Below are 16607 nucleotides of genomic sequence, written 5' to 3' on the forward strand. Positions count from 1 at the left end.
ACAGGAGCAAGTAATGGGTGCAAGAGAGTCATTCATGTTTATGGGGTAACCATTTTTATTACTGTAGCTATTCATTTTAATAAAGAGGGCGATTCCATAATGATATATATGTACTGTAGCGCCGAAAAGTATTCTAAAACAAATCTGGGGCAATCACCAACAAGACCCAGGTGCATGCTGGGTACATGCTGCAACATGTCAGTGACATTTCTGCAGACAGACTAATGGCCCATCGGATTAACAGCGGGGGTCCCTGGCAGTCCCATTCAAACTGAATGGGACTGCCAGGGACCCCTGCTTTGTTAATCTGATGGGCCATTAGTCTCTGTAGAAATGTCACTGAAATGTTTGCAGCATGTACTCAGCATGTACCCAGCATTTACCCAGCATGCACCTGGGTCTTGTTGGTGATATCCCCAGATTTTCCAAGGCAAGTTTAAGGCAAGTTTTAGAATACTCGTCGGCGCTCCTGTATAACTGCTGTGTGGAAGAGGGTGATCCTATTAAAGTATATGGGGGCATCTGATGTGTGCAAGTCCTTGATTATGCCAGGTGCTGCTCGGCGGCGGCGCTATTCTGTGATGTCACCCAGCGCTGCCGCCGAGTAGCATCTTAATCATAACGGGGGGGAGGGAGAGCAGAGGAGGCTCGGAGGCGTGGCCGTGAGCGGTTCGCCCTCATTGGCTGAGCCGTTCACGTGACGCGGCCGTCGCAAGGAAAACAACAACTTTTATTTTATTTAATCTTATTGAAGTGTACGGGGCACTGATGTGGGTGAGTATGAAGCTTTTTTCCCCCATGTATCTAACTTCTCCCGTTTGCAGAACGTCAAATAAAACCATTACCACACATGCAGCTTCTATCCTTTGTGAATTATCTATCCCTCAGTTACTGTTAAGGCACGAGCCTTGTCATATTGTAGTCTTCACCCAACTTATATTTTAATAATGGGTACAAATGATCGTCATCTCATTATGTGTGAAATTAAGAACACCTCATCTCTATGGACCTTTTTGTGCCTTGTAAGACTTGACTGGTTATTAAAGAGTTTCCCGCAATTAGCACATGCGTATAGCGTCTACTCCTGGTGGCTTCTCATGTGTAGGATGAGGTGGGCGCTCCGAGTGAAGGTTTTCCCGCACTCGCTGCAGGAATACGGCCGCTCCCCGGTGTGAGTTCGCTGGTGGGCTATGAGATTCGCGCTGCGCGTAAACCTCCTCCAGCAATCCCGGCAGGCGTAGGGCCTCTCCCCGGTGTGAGTTCGCTGATGCTTCGCCAGGGTGGAGCTGTCCGCAAAGCTTTTCCCGCACTCCACACAGGTGAACGGCTTTTCCCCTGTGTGAGTTCGCTGGTGCAATGCGAGGTGCGAGGCTCTTATGAAACCTTTCCCGCACTCCCGGCAGGCATAGGGTTTCTCCCCCGTGTGAGTTCTCTCGTGTAACGTGAGAGTTGAGCTACTCATGAAACTCTTCTCACACTCTGCACACGCATACGGCCTCTCTCCCGTGTGGCTTCTCAGGTGAATCACCAGATGCTCGCTACGTGTAAAACTTTTCTCACATTCCGTGCAGGCGTACGGTTTGACACCTCCGTGGAGTTTACGGTGTCTTCCAAGTGCCGAACTGCTGGTGAACGTTTTCCAGCAGTCACCACATGTGTATTCTTTTTTAGGGCTTTGGGGGGATTTCCGTAAGGCCTTTTTATTTCGTTTACTGCTTTTACACTTCCGTGACTGAGCCGTTTGAACCTTTCCATTCTTATTACAAAGAGATGTATATAATGACTCGTGTGTTACTGCAGCATCTTCGGGTTTGAACTCTGGGTCTTCCTGTTTTAGGTCTATCAACTGTCTTTTGAGGACCTGGTTCCCACCATAGACCTGAGGCACATCAACTTCCATTGTGCAATCCCGAACGACACGTTTTAGACGATCCGTCTCATCCACAATCTGCTGGAGACAAAAACACAGTGGTGACGTGCAATAGAACAAGGGATTCTGGGTAATGATACGCAAACGAGCCAACAAAAAACAACTCTAGCTCAGCTCGCAGTACAGAAGTAATGAGAGATGAAGGTGCACACAGGAAAACTAATGGTTTAAAATAACAAAGGGGAAATCTTACAATTATGGGTGGATTAAGACCAAAAGCCTTTAATTGATTAATGCAATAAACATAGGTGGAATAGAATGAGTGGAGTGTATAACATAAATGCATTTACAAGGTAAATTAAAACTAGTCCAGAGTCGTTCCAAAGCTAAGCCACTATGTGTATATACTGAAATGAATTTGTGGCTATATTTTAGATCCCCTCTCCACTCCCTTGTCTCTGGTGTTTCTCATTTGATGCCGCGTCGCCAGAAGCCACTGGAGACAAGGTAAGGGAACTTACAGAGGCCTTGCGCGCTCCCGCGGCGTTTCATTGAAATACTTTGGGGGAAGAGTGCGGGGCCCCTGTAACCGCTGCGCTCCCCCCAGAAACTTTTGCACCCCCCCAGTTTGCGCACTTCTGTATTAGATAGTAACCTCGGCTGTAACATAAAAGGATACTTAATAGATAACACTAAACAGCCGTCTTACTGCGCCAAGCATTGGAGCTAGTAGTGGCGATATCAATGATTAGAAAGGCCTCAGTTGAGGAATATATAAGTATACTTGATGTTGGAAATAAAGAAAAATATATGTGACAGCCACATTAGTGTTGCCTGAGCTGAAATATAAAGCACTTTAAGTACAGGCATAGCCCGGTTTAAGGACACTCACTTTAAGTACACTCGCGAGTAAGGACATATCGCCCGTCCTGTTTTCGTGCTGATATACAAAGAGGGCTTAATTGGGGTGGGGGGGGGGGGGGGTCTATGACTGGTGGCCCACATATGTATAGCTTAGGAGGCTATGGAAAATAGCCAATAGCGGTCAGCCTCAAAGAAATCCTTACGTTCTTGAAATATCCCCTTATAAACATCTTCCCTTATAATAGGTTTTAGATCCGGTTTAACATATAAACATACTCCACCTCCTCTTCTATTTGCTCGATCCTTCCGAAAAAGGGAATAACCCTCTAAATTAACTGCCCAGTCATGAGTTTCATCCCACCGTGTCTCAGTAATGCTTTGATATCATACTGCTCCCTTGCAGCTATTAATTCAAGCTCCCCCGTTTTATCTGTCAGGCTTCTTGCATTAGCAAGCATGCATTTAAGTTTTTTTTCAGTCTGTACTATTATCTGCTCCTTCCTTTCTGCTCCCACTTGGTTTAGTCTTTAGAAGTTTTCTAGCATTATCTATAATTACTATGTGTCTCGCTGCTTCTAAAACTCGCACTTGCCCCCATTCTACCTCCATAAACCCTTGTTTCCTCATCTATTCCATTTAGTTTGTTATCTGTTTCATTCCCCTCCCCCCTCCATCCTAGTTTAAAATCTCCTGTGAGGTGAGTTTCAAGGTTTGACTTAAAGGTGGGGAGAGAAGGTGCTTGGTTTATACGGAGTGTGAGGGGGTCCCAGAGGAAAGGGGCAGTGAGGAGAAAAGGTTTAAGGCGAGAGAGAGTAGTAGGAGGTGAAAGGGATGGGAAAAAGGAGGTATGGATAGAGTGCTGGAGACAAATGGGCATAACTAGAGATCAAAGCTGATATGTAGGAAGGAGAAGATGAGTGGAGAGCCTTGAATGTAAGGAAGAGAACTTTGTGGGAAGCCGGGAGAGGGCTATAAGGAGGAGAGGAGCAGGGATGTATGTATATATGCCTCGACAAAGGCACTCGCCCGCTCGCCTGGGGCGAGTGCATTTTAACCGCTGGCGAGGTGTTTCGGCATGGTGCTGCAGTGGCGTGGTTCAGCGTCTACCTGCATTCTCCTCTGCATTGAAAATTGCCGCCACGTTGCCATGCCTAAGGGACACTACGTGATGGAGATGAGGCAGCCTCGGACCAGACGCGGCACTGCAGCTGAGGGCGAGTGGCAGTTGGGAAGCACGAAACGCTGGAGCACAAAGGTCCCGCGCCGCGGAGGATGGGAGCTTATGCAACCGGAGCAAGGCTTGCCCAGCGCCGCGCACGTGCGCTGGCCCGCCCGGTGACGCACGGCTTGTGCAGGACCCCAGAAGTAGGCCGCAACAATGATCAGCCGCCTGGACCACACCGAACTCTCTGCTGCTGTCTGGGTCGCCTAGACCTCCTGCCTAGCCATAGCTTCTTTGTCCACCGGGTGTGCTGCTGCCTTCTGTTTGCTCTGGGTTCCTCTGTCTGTCTGTCTGTCTTCTTGTTGCTCCTCTCTCTGTCTTATAGTTCTGTTTCGTGTCTGTTTCCCTTGCCTTTGCTTCAAGTCAGACTCCTATGCACATGCCTCTGTCTTTGATCCTGATCTGTTCCTGTACCTGTATTTGATTCTGTTCTCAGTAAAGGCCCTTGCTGGTAATCTGGCTTGTCCCTGTTTATTCCCTGGTCTCAGTCCCTGCTCCCCGTTCTCAGCCCCTGCTCCCAGACCTGTCCCTGCTCCCCTGTCCTGTTCCAGTCTCCTCGTTGCCGACCTCTGTTTGTTACCTGACTTCGCTACCTGCCGCCTGCCTTGGACCCCTGCTAGTTGCCTGACTTCGCTATCTGCTGCCTGCCCGGACCCTCTGCTTGTGACACCTACTACGCTCCTGCTGTTCCGGCCACCGAGATCCTACCCGCCACAGGAGTCTCCCGTGACAGCTGCACAGGTGGGCTCCCTCCCTTCTCAACAGTCACCCACCCAGTCAGTCACCCACCCAGTCACGAAGCCACCCATCTACCCACCTAGTCAGTTACCCACCCAGTCAGTTAACCCACCCAGTCGGCCAACCAACCCAGTCAGTCAGTCGTCCCACCCAGTCAGTCACCCACCCAGTCACGAAGCCACCCAGCTACCCACCTAGTCAGTTACCCACCCAGTCAGTCACCCACCCACCCAGTCAGTCACCCACCCAGTCACCCACCCAGTCAGTCAGTCACCCAGTCAGTCAGTCACCCACGCTGTCACACTCACGCACACTGTCCCACATACTCACTATCCCACACACTCACGCACACTGTCCCACACATTCATTCACACAGAGACTCACAAACAAACACGAGGAATTCACAGTTAGTATAAATATAGAAGTGCAAATAGTTAAAACAGGGGTGTGTGCCACGCTCGAGAGCGTTTGAAGTGAAACTTTTGTGTTTTGTCACTGAAATTGTGTTTTAATTTTTCATTAAAAACAGCACAAATACAATTTCTGTGACAAAACAGTGACAAAAGACAAAGAAGTTTCACTTAAAATACGCTTGCATTAAAGATTCAAGGATTCAACATTAACTTCAAAGCGACAAAGGAAAGTATATATTCTACGTCACACAGAATAGGAACTTGTAGGTACACGTCAAACTTGTCCATTATTTTGACCGAAATACTCAAAAAATTAAAAACACGTAAAGTTTATTTGCAAAGTTAATTAATAAAAAAGTATGAATTGCATTCAAATAAGAAGGAACGGTCTCCTGTGGAAACAGAGCGAGGTGTCGGACCTGCAGGTCCTTTATTGTATTAGAGCTGGATAAAGGATCGCCGGCAGGTCCGAAACTTCGCGCTGTTTGTTACGTGTTCCTGGTTTTTGATACAATAAAACCTTTAGTATTTCTTCAGTGAGTGCTGCAGTCCTGGGTTTTTTTGTATGTATGTGTGTATGTGTGTATGTGTGTATGTGTGTATGTGTACACACACACACATATATATACTTATACACTGTGTCGACAAATCAACAAAAAAATCTACACTCCGAACAAAAAAATCTACTCGCCACCTAGTACCACACTTGTGCTGCTTGGGCCAATAGGAGCTCGCCACGATGTTAAATCCACTCGCCCGGGGCGAGCAAATGTATAGGTTTGTCGAACACTGCATATACATATGTACACACACAGAGAATTTTCCATATACTGTAGATGTACAGTATATATATTGTGCTGCATGCATAATATATGCTAAATAAGGCACTTGATCAGCCTAACCCTAACATGCCCGCCTAAACCTTACCCTAATGTGCCCGCCTGACCCTTACCCTAACGTGCCCGCCTAAACCTTACCCTAATGTGCCTGCCTGACCCTTACCCTAACGTGCCGGCCTAAACCTTACCCTAACGTGCCGGCCTAAACCTTACCCTAACGTACCCGCCTAAACCTTACCCTAACATGCCCGCCTAAACCTGACCCTTACCCTAACATGCCCGCCTATACCTTACCCTAACATGCCCGCCTAAACCTTACCCTAACGTACCCGCCTAAACCTTACCCTAACATGCCCGCCTAAACCTTACCCTAACGTGCCCGCCTAAACCTTACCCTAACATGCCCGCCTAAACCTGACCCTTACCCTAACATGCCCGCCTAAACCTTACCCTAACATGCCCGCCTGACCCTTACCCTAACGTGCCCGCCTGACCCTTACCCTAACGTGCCCGCCTGACCCTTACCCTAACGTGCCCGCCTGACCCTTACCCTAACGTGCCCGCCTGACCCTTACCCTAACGTGCCCGCCTGACCCTTACCCTAACGTGCGTGCGTGCGTGTGTGTGTGGGTAGGGGGGAGAGAGAGAGTGTGAGTGTGTGTGTGTGTGTGTGTGTGTGTGGGTGTGTGTGTGGGTAGGGGGGAGAGAGTGTGTGAGTGTGTGAGTGTGTGTGTGTGTGTGTGTGTGTGTGTGTGTGTGTGTGTGTGTGTGTGTGTGTGTGTGTGTGTGTGTGTGTGTGTGTGTGTGTGTGTGTGTGTGTGTGTCCAGTTCTTACCTGTTTGCAGTGTCAGTGTTTTCAGCCCTTTGTGTTTCTTACTGAGGTGGGTGAAGAATTCAACTGACCAATCAGGTCCAAGGATGATCATCAGCAGCAGCAGACTACAACTCCCAGCATGCTCTACAAGTCCGAGCATTACGCGAGGAGATAGGCAAAATTGATTCTGGGATTTGTAGTACAAATCTATTCAGCGGCTGTAACATTTTGCCAGAAAGGAACAACAACTCCCACAACTCTCTGCTGTGCAGGGATATTCCCTGACACGATGGCAGGCACAATGGATTCTGGGTATTGCAGTCCTCTGCCTATATCGGCTATGGTGTAATGTCCATATAAAAACTACATCTCCCAGAATGCCGTGCATTCGAATCAGAATAAGATCACAGAAAGCAGAGCAAGGGGTTGTGGGAATCGCAGTCTTGCTCTTCAAAGGGAATGTAGTTGTTCTATATCTATGATAAATGGAATACACTACAACTCCCACCAACGGCAAAGGGAGAGATCCGTGCAAGGGATTCTGGGAGTTGTCGCTAAAATGTTATGTGTGGACTACAAGAACTACAACTCCCAGCATGCATTGTTGGGCAGAAAAAATTGCTTGAATCGGAAGGTTCAGCGCAGGGGATTCTGGGAGTTGTAGTCCTGCTGCTTTTACTGAGAGCAGAATACATGTTCTAGCTGCAGAAAAGCTACACAAAGCATGCTGGGAGCTGCATTTCACATGAACAGTGACACCAGACGCTGTAGCACATAAATTAGCCCAGACATGAGGGGAAGTGTAGTCCTGCTTGTATGATGAATAAGGAACTACAACTTCCATGATTCTTTGCGAAAAGGGAAGGGATATTACCCCCAACTGGGTTTCTGGGAGTTGTAGTCCTTTACTACATAGCAATTGCACTGCTCTGGAAGGAAATAAACTACAGCTCCCAGCATGCACTGCTCAGGAGGGAGAGCGTCACGTGACAAACAGCACCAGCCAATCAGCTCACAGAGCCATCCTGCTGCTGCTCCTCCCCTCTGGTTACAACTAATCAAGAGACTGAAGAGATTTCATTGTTACATTGGTAAGTGTATAGTGATACTCAACACCATTATATAGAGCAGCGTGATCATTATCAGCGTATAGCGATACTCAGCACCATTATACAGCGCGGCGTAGTCATTATCAGCGTATAGTGATACTCAGCACCATTATATAGAGCAGCGTGATCATTATCAGCGTATAGTGATACTCACCATCATTTTACAGCGCGGCGTGTTCATTATCAGTGTATAGTGATACTCTGCATCGTTATACAGTGCAGCGTGCTCATTATCAGTGTATAGTGTTACTCCGCATCATTATATAGAGCGGCGTGTTCATTATCAGTGTATAGGGATACTCGGCATCATTATACAGCGCGGCATTTTCATTATCAGTGTATAGATACTCTGCATCATTATACAGCGCGGCGTGTTCATTATCAGTGTATAGATAGATACTCGGCATCATTATACAGCGCGGCGTGTTTATTATCAGTGTATAGATAGATACTCAGCATCCTTATACAGAGTGGCGTGTTCATTATCAGTGTGTATAGAGATACTCAGCGTCCTTATACAGCGCGACGTGTTCATTATCAGTGTATAGATACTCAGCATCATTATACAGCGCAGCGTGTTCATTATCAGTGTGTTCTTCAAGAGACTCACTTCAATGTCCATGCCCCCCCCCCCCTTCCCCCAACACATATAGGGGTGTCTTCCCTTCTGTTTACTACTCCGTCATTTGGCAGCAAAAAAAGAGGCGTAGCGATGCTTATTAGGCACGGGGTCTCTTTTAGTGCAGGGAAAGTAATTTACAGGCCCGGAAGGTAGATTTCTGATCATACACTGCTCGCTCTCAGGAGCAGCAATTACCCTGGTTCATATATACGCACCTAATGAGAACCAAACTGAATTTCTTACAAAGGTCCTTGAGTCAATCGATCAGCGATATAGGTCTTCGCTCGTAGTCGGTGGAGGACACATGAATATGACTCTGGCTCCACTGATCTGAGTCCGGCCCATAAAATTCACAAAAATATCAAAAAAATTGAGAGATTTGATAAAGGACTGTTCACTGACGGATATATGGGGAGCGCATCATCAGGGTCAACGGGACTATACTTCTTTACTCCCCCGGGGCTTATTCGAGGGTTGGCTACTTTTTGATTACCAAAAATATATTTTCCATGCAGTTCCCCGTTCAGATATTGGTTCAATTATATGGTCTGACCATGCGCCTGTTGATTTAACCCCCCCCCCTTGTTAAAAGTAAAGTGTTTCATTGGAGATTAAATTACTCCCTGGTAAGCGGATCCGGCAATTTTCGTCATGAGCGCATGCGCAGACCGGCAAGGTGCCGTTCTACGCATGCGCAACTTCGGCAAAGCCCCTCATTCTGCGCATGCGCGGGACCCCCCGGGCCGGCCTGTTCTGCGCATGCGCAACAATGGTGACCCCCTTCTCGGTACCGCCGTATCGGGGCACGAGAAGCGGGGCCTTCCTGTACTGTACATCCCTCTCAGATGCTAGACTGGCGCTAAAACAAGTTCAGTTAGAGGATGTTGAGAGAGCTCTGTAATGGACCAACCAACAATTATTATGACAAGGGGAACAAAGCTGACAGACTTCTTGCTAATAAACTTAGGGGCATGAGAGAGAGATCGCAAGACTCCTCAATTCAACGTCAAAATGGTCTAACTACCCACAACCATTGGGAGATTGCTCAAGAATTCATTGAATTCTACACTTAATTCTACAATTTCAAACCCCCCCCAAAAGAACAACCCCAACTCTCGAATTTAGAATCTATCTCCCGATATCTGGAGGGGTGTGACCTTCCCCATCTGACTCCGTCGATCTAGTCACTCTTAATGGTAAAATTGCACAAATAGAGCTAACAAACACAGTTAAATCCCTGAAATTAACAACATCCCCGGGTCGCCCAATATCTTTGCCACCTTAAGATATATAGTAACATTTTAGCCAACCGACTGAACCCTATTCTACAGAGGCTGATACATGTCGATCAGGTTGGGTTTATCTTGGGAAGACAAGTCTCAGATGGCACCCGGAAAATAATAGATATTATAGATCAATTACAGTCCATTGAGACCAAAGCCATTCTGTTGTCTAGACGCCGAGAAGGCTTTTGACAGAATAAACTGGGACTTTTTAGATAGAACGATGCAAAAGTTCTGTTTCTCGGGATCTTTCCTAGAGGGAGTCCAAACCCTATATCAGAGCCCGACAGCATTTGTTAAATTACCTGGGAACGAGTTGGACTCGATTAAAATTAAAAGTGGTACAAGGCAAGGTTGCCCATTATCCCCCCTCCTCTTTGCCCTTTCAATAGAACCACTCGCCTCAACACTAAATCAGTATCATTCCAAGGAATAATGATATAGTCTTATTTACTGATGTGTCAGTTCCATGCGCATAATACTACCCAGCAATTTGTGATATTGCATCAATTATATAGAAGGTTGGCAGGCTAGGTGTTACGCCGGTGCTGCCCGCAGACCAGACCCGTCCCCTGAGCTGAAGGGGGAAGTGGTAATACACGCACCCGCAGCAAAGGGAGCGTGTCCGGAGTGTGGTATAAAGCATTGCCAGGCCAGGTGTAGTAAGGTAGACAATACTTGCCGGTACCGGTTGTAGAAATAGAGTGAAGAATGCCTTGCCGAAGTCAGGGAGTGGAGAGTGGAGATTGGTCGTAGTCCAAGCCGTGTTCAAGGGGATACCAGAGAGGGAGTTGTCCAAGGAGTGCCGAGATCGAGAGCCAGAGGGGGTAGTCGTACAAGCCGCGTCAGAACCTGTGAAAACACTGAGAGAATCCAGAAGTACTTCCATGCAGAGACTATGTCGAGCAAAGACTGAGAGCAGAGAGGAGCTAGATAAAGCAGGAAGGTCCAATTAGGAAGGGAGGCGGGACAGGAAGGGCTACAGGGAGACACTGCAGATTGGTGCAGGCATAACAGGCCAGGTGAGTCTTGTTAGTAACCTGAGTATGCCCGTGCAGTGTGCGGGGGTGGAGCCTGAGGTCCGGGGGACGGGAATAAGAGTGTGCAGACTGAGCGTGCTCCGTAACTCGTGTACGCGTGTGAACCGAGTACAGTGAGATAAAGTGATAAAAGGCCTAACTACTTATAATGTGATAATTAAACGTATATATATACACAAGTGAGAAAAGTGAAATAAGTGATATAAACTGTGTATTCAATAACCAATATAATAATGCTAATAATGGTGACCCTGCTCAAACCCTCTGGTGGGACCTGTTTCACGGGTTCCAGAACGTATGATATATCTCAGACAATCCAGGAGGAGCCCCATATGTGCTCCTCCTGGATTGTCTGAGAGATATCGCGTGTGAACCGAGCCAGTGGATGGTGCAGGTGTGCGTGCAGGAGGGCGTGGGCGCGCCCGGCGCCGAGCAGAGGAATCGCCGAGGGGAGTGATCCCGCGACGGCGGCAGGGGCGAGGAGCCGTGGAGGCCTGTAAGGCAGGATTGTCTTGTGTGTCCAGGGGCTCCCTGCGGGGAGGGAGTGCTCTGTGTCGGGAGCGTGGAGAACGCCGATTCCTGACACTAGGATGATCATGGCATAATGCATTCTGTATGATACATATATTAATATTTATCCATAACTATAATAAATTATCTACTATATAGACATTGTTTGCCAGCCTACTCGCTTAATGGAGATTTTTAACCCACATTCACTGTATATATTACCACGATTTTTTTCGCCATTGTCATTGATTTTAAATAAAATTTTATTATTTTCCGGCCCTTTAATGGTTTTTACTATCTGTTTACCCCCGTTTATAGGAACGTGTACTGCTAAACGTCTGAATTGATATATAAGATAATTCATATCTGATTCCTATGAGGATACAATTAAGTGCAGATAGTAGGGGCTTTAAGTGATCCTATGGCCACTCTTTTTCTTCACAGCAGGCTCAGCAATAGTGCCCAAAGTCAGGTAGTAGCTGCAAAGGCAAACAAGATCTTATCTTGCATTAAACGGGCAATGGATGGCAGGGACGTAAACATAATTATGCCCCTTTACAAAGCACTAGTAAGACCACACCTTGAATATGGAGTACAATTTGGGCACCACTCCTTAGAAAAGACATTCTGGAACTAGAGAGAGTGCAGAGAAGAGCCACCAAATTAATAAAGGGGATGGGCAATTTAACTTATGAGGAGAGGCTAGCTAAATTAGATTTATTTACATTAGAAAAGAGGCGTCTAAGAGGGGATATGATAACTATATACAAATATATTCAGGGACAGTATAAGGAGCTTTCAAAAGAACTATTCATCCCACGGGCAGTACAAAGGACTCGGGGCATCCCTTAGGGCCGTTTTATACTGTGTGCGGCTGTGCGAACCCGCGTGCACATGCACACTTTTTGTGTGTATGTTGTGCAGGAGTGAGGTACTGTGTGTGTGTGTGTGTGTGTTTAAATAAGTTTTGAAATAAATAATGTAATTGTTTATTAACATGGTACATACATACACACACACACATACACACATACACATACACACATATACATACATTTCAGCGGCGGTAGCAGTGCAAACTCTTTATTTTCTTCATCCTCTCCCCTGTCGGCCGGTTCCACGCTCACTGCCGTGCGCGGCGCCATTATAGAATGGCTGACTAACCTCAGCCAACTAAAACTGCCGCTCGCGCAGTATAGAACAGCCCTTAAGGTTGGAGGAAAGGAGATTTCACCAGCAACAAAGGAAAGAGTTCTTTACAGTAAGGGCAGTTACAGTGTGGGATTCATTACCCATGGAGACTGTGATGGCAGATACAATAGATTTGTTCAAAAAAAGGTTGGACATCTTTTTAGATGGGAAACATATACAGGGATATACCAAATAAGTATACAGTACATGGGAAGGATGTTGATCCAGGGAGTAATCCGATTGCAAATTCTTGGAGTCAGGAAGGAATTTATATTTTCCCCTTATGAGATATCATTGGATGATATGACTCTGGGGTTTTTTGTTTGCCTTCCTCTGGATCAATAAGTAAGTATAGATATAGGATAAAGTATCTGTTGTCTAAATTTAGCATAGGTTGAACTTGATGAACGCGCGTCTTTTTTCAACCTCATCTACTATGTAACTATGTAACTTTGCATTCAAAGCTATGGGCAGATCTCTTTTGCTGCTTGGCGTTTCAGCTGTCATTTTAACATCCCGTTAGGCCCTAGAAACCCATTACTCCCTAATAAAAAGTTAAATGTGTGTTTTTATATTCAGCAGATGCAGCGTGGAATTAACTAGGAAGAATCCCATTGAACCTCTGGTTCACCCTATTGGTTTGTTGGGGTTGAGATTCCCCTATATGGCTATGTAACGGAGACGTCTGAAGCTCACACTGGAGAGAATCGGCTAAAAGCTCCCACAAGAACCCTACTCAACAGGACCACCACGACACCGCTAATCCTATACAGACCCCATACACAACTGATCGGTATGGGATTTGCTCCGATAATGTCCATATATACAACACCAAGCAGGATACGGGATCGGAAGTGAGTGAAGGCATTGGGAGGAAGAGAGAATTTTGAGAGAGGGCTTCAAATCCTAAACAGAATAACTGGGGGAAGTTTTACAGACATTGACAATCCCATAATGAACCAGAACCAACCGTCTATACAGAGAGAAGGTCATGTTGAGGTAGAGAAGCAGGAGGGAAGGGAGAAGCTATGGAAATGTGGGAGAGGTTATAATGTTGACACACATCTCTTTAGATGTCCGAGAACTCGCACAGGAGAAAATCATGCAAGAGGGTATTACAGGCCTGATCGAGGTTCTGAGATAGAGAAGCAGGAACTAAGGGAGAAGCTTTATATATGTGAATGTGGGAGAAGTTATACCAGCAGCTCACATCTGTATCGACACCAGAAAACTCACATGGGAGAGAATTTAGTTGCAAGCGAGGAATATGGAAATAACAGTGGCAAAGAATCTGAGACAGAGAAGCAGGAGAGTGGAGAGAATCCGTACACATGTGGCGAGTGTGGGAGAAGCTACTCCAGTGGCTCCCATCTGCTTCGGCACCAACGGACCCACACAGGAGAGAGGCCGTATATATGCAAGGATTGTGGGAAAAGCTTTGTTCAGACTTCTTCTCTCTTAGCGCACCAGAGAATTCACACAGGCGAGAAGCCGCATAAATGTAGCGCATGTGGGAAAAGTTTTGCGCACTTCTCCGGGCTGGTGGTACATCAGCGAACTCATACGGGGGAGAAACCATACACCTGCAGTGAGTGCAGCAAGAGCTTTTCTCAGCGTTCCGCCATGCTTATACATCAGCGAACGCATACAGGGGAGAAACCATATGCTTGCAGCGAGTGCGGGAAGAGGTTTAACCAGAGTTCGGATCTGGTGATACACATGCGAAACCATACCGGAGAGAAACCTTACACCTGCAGCGAATGCGGGAAGAGGTTCGCGGACACTTCCACGCTTATAAAGCACCAGACAACGCATACTGGGGAAAAGCCGTACGCATGCAGCGTGTGTGGGAAGAGGTTTACTCAGAACTCGCATCTTGTCACTCACCAGAGAACGCACACTGGGGACAAGCCGTATACTTGCAGAGACTGTGGGAGAAGCTTTATGGACACATCCTATCTAGTCAAACACCAGAGAACTCACACAGGGGAGAAGCCGTATGTTTGCAGTGAATGTGGGAAGTGCTTTGCTCAGAGGACACATCTAGTTACACATCAGCGGAGCCACACGGGGGAGAAGCCGTACGCCTGCAGTGACTGCGGGAAAAGCTTTACGCGAAGTTCATCTCTAGTTATGCACCAAAGAAGTCATGTGTAACGCTTATTACTTTATTAGATACACTCTTTTCAACTCCTCCTATATGTATTTGTATATATACACTCTTTTCAACTCCTCCTATATGTATTTATTTATATATATATATATATATATAAAATCAAAAACAAATACTCGATACCGTTCTGTGGCTAACGAAATGCTTTTATTTGTGCGAGCTTTCGAGATACACTGATCTCTTCTTCGGGCGGTGTTACAATGGATAAAGCAAGAAATGTTTAATCCACAGATAACATTCCAGCCTGTTTCAAAGTAAAACTTTTCTTGCTTTATCCATTGTAACATCGCCCGAAGAAGAGATCAGTGTATCTCGAAAGCTCGCACAAATAAAAGCATTTCGTTAGCCACAGAACGGTATTGAGTATTTGTTTTTGATTATTAAATTTGGCTAACATGGTACAGATACCTCTATATAGATCTATATAGAGAGAGGTAACTCCTCCCATTGCTCCATACATCCTCTTCTTAAAACCGCAATTGCTCCATTTAACCCCTAAAATTCCTCCCCACTTTTTACATCCCATCCTATCAAAGTATGTGTTTGTAATGAAATATTAAATGTATTTTTACTGTTGGTTATTATAGGTTCATCTCCTGCTTTATAGGATTGCTTTGAAATGTTCGTAAAACAACAAAACCGGATAATGAAACATGATAAGAAATATAGAAGTTTAATTTTGTTCTGTATTCTTAAATATGACTCTTTACTATTAATCCCATTTACGTTCTTCCTCTTAGGACCACCCTTACTTTTCCTCTATTAATCGACGCAATAGGTATTGACCATACCGCTCCGCCTTAATAACTGTAATTAGTAAAATATAGAAGGGAATAGCAATAGGGTGCAATAAGGGAAAAGACAAATACAGTTATGTCCGGAAATAATTGGACACTGATACAAGTTTTGTTATTTCGACTGTGTACCAAAATAAATTCAAGTTACAGTTAAATAATGAATATGGGCTTAAAGTGCAGTCTATCAGCTTTAATTTTAAGGTATTCACATCCAAATTGGAGGAAGGGTTTAGGAATTACATCTCTTTAATATGTAGCCCCCTCTTTTTCAAGGGACCAAAAGTCATTGGACAATTGACTCAAAAGCTGTTTCATGGACAGGTGTGGGCTATTCCTTCGTTATTTCATCATCAATTAGGCAGGTAAAAGGTCTGGAGTTGATTCCAGGTGTGGCATTCGCATTTGGAAGCTATTGCTCTGAGCCACAACATGCGGTCAAAGGAGCCCTCAATGCAAGTGAAACAGGGCATCCTTAGGCTGCAAAAAAAAAAGAAAATCCATCAGAGAGATAGCAGGAACATTAGGAGCGGCCAAATCAACAGTTTGGTACATTCTGAGAGAAAAAGAACGCACTGGTGAGCTCTGCAACACAAAAAGGCCTGGACGTCCACGCAACGGATAACCATACAAGACCAGTTAACCATTGTACCTAATTACAAGGTGATACACCTGACTGTAGGAGTCTCAGTCACAGCTCTAAGGAAATTGCTTTCTTAGACACGATTGTATACAAGTCTGGGGTCTCGTTGGCTACAAGACTGTACCGGAAGCGCACAGACAAGAATTCATTGCTGTGGGCATCCAGCCACCATCCCTTGCCACTCAAAAGGGGTCTCCCCTACTCACAGCTTTTAAGAGTGAAGAGGATTACTACAGATCCAGCGGAGACCGAAAGGGCTTTGGGTCAGATGGCTGCCCGCTTCCGAGAGAGGGGCTATTGTGAAAAGGACATCCAATACGCCTTACATAAGGTGGAACAGGTTGACAGGAATATATTGCTGACATCAGTGTCCAAGAAACCGGAGACCAACAGACTCAACATAGTCAGCACTTTCAGCACCGCCTCCAATGACATCAAGCGATGCATCCGGGGGAATTGGCGGATCTTACAAAATGATGAGA

The 16607-nt window shown here is 46.0% G+C and overlaps 2 protein-coding genes across 4 annotated transcripts; one reads left to right on the forward strand and one right to left on the reverse strand.

Moving 5' to 3' along the window:
- Positions 1–317: 317 nt before the first annotated feature.
- On the reverse strand, positions 318–7099 carry LOC142471317 (uncharacterized). Of its 2 annotated transcripts, none has more exons than XM_075578157.1 (2): positions 6782–7099; positions 318–1951 (listed from the first exon to the last, which is right to left on the reverse strand). In XM_075578157.1, exon 2 carries the CDS (start codon positions 1898–1900, stop codon positions 1079–1081), a length of 822 nt encoding a protein of 273 aa, XP_075434272.1. In that variant the 5' UTR covers positions 1901–1951; positions 6782–7099; the 3' UTR covers positions 318–1078. The 2 variants fall into 2 exon arrangements, with proteins under 2 accessions (XP_075434272.1, XP_075434273.1); XM_075578158.1 differs by having other exon boundaries at positions 318–1948; positions 6782–7098.
- Positions 7100–7512: 413 nt separating this feature from the next.
- LOC142471287 (uncharacterized) lies at positions 7513–14978 on the forward strand. Of its 2 annotated transcripts, none has more exons than XM_075578118.1 (2): positions 7513–7851; positions 13095–14978. In XM_075578118.1, exon 2 carries the CDS (start codon positions 13470–13472, stop codon positions 14670–14672), a length of 1203 nt encoding a protein of 400 aa, XP_075434233.1. In that variant the 5' UTR covers positions 7513–7851; positions 13095–13469; the 3' UTR covers positions 14673–14978. The 2 variants fall into 2 exon arrangements, with proteins under 2 accessions (XP_075434233.1, XP_075434234.1); XM_075578119.1 differs by having other exon boundaries at positions 13098–14978.
- Positions 14979–16607: the final 1629 nt, after the last annotated feature.

Source organism: Ascaphus truei, chromosome 20, assembly GCF_040206685.1.
Source record: "Ascaphus truei isolate aAscTru1 chromosome 20, aAscTru1.hap1, whole genome shotgun sequence".
Classification (NCBI taxonomy): Eukaryota; Metazoa; Chordata; class Amphibia; order Anura; family Ascaphidae; genus Ascaphus; species Ascaphus truei.

What these genes read in the sequence shown, in the direction of transcription:
- LOC142471317 (XM_075578157.1), bottom strand. Translation starts at nt 1,900, where the DNA reads ATGGAAGTTGATGTGCCTCAGGTCTATGGTGGGAACCAGGTCCTCAAA.
- LOC142471287 (XM_075578118.1), top strand. Translation starts at nt 13,470, where the DNA reads ATGAACCAGAACCAACCGTCTATACAGAGAGAAGGTCATGTTGAGGTA.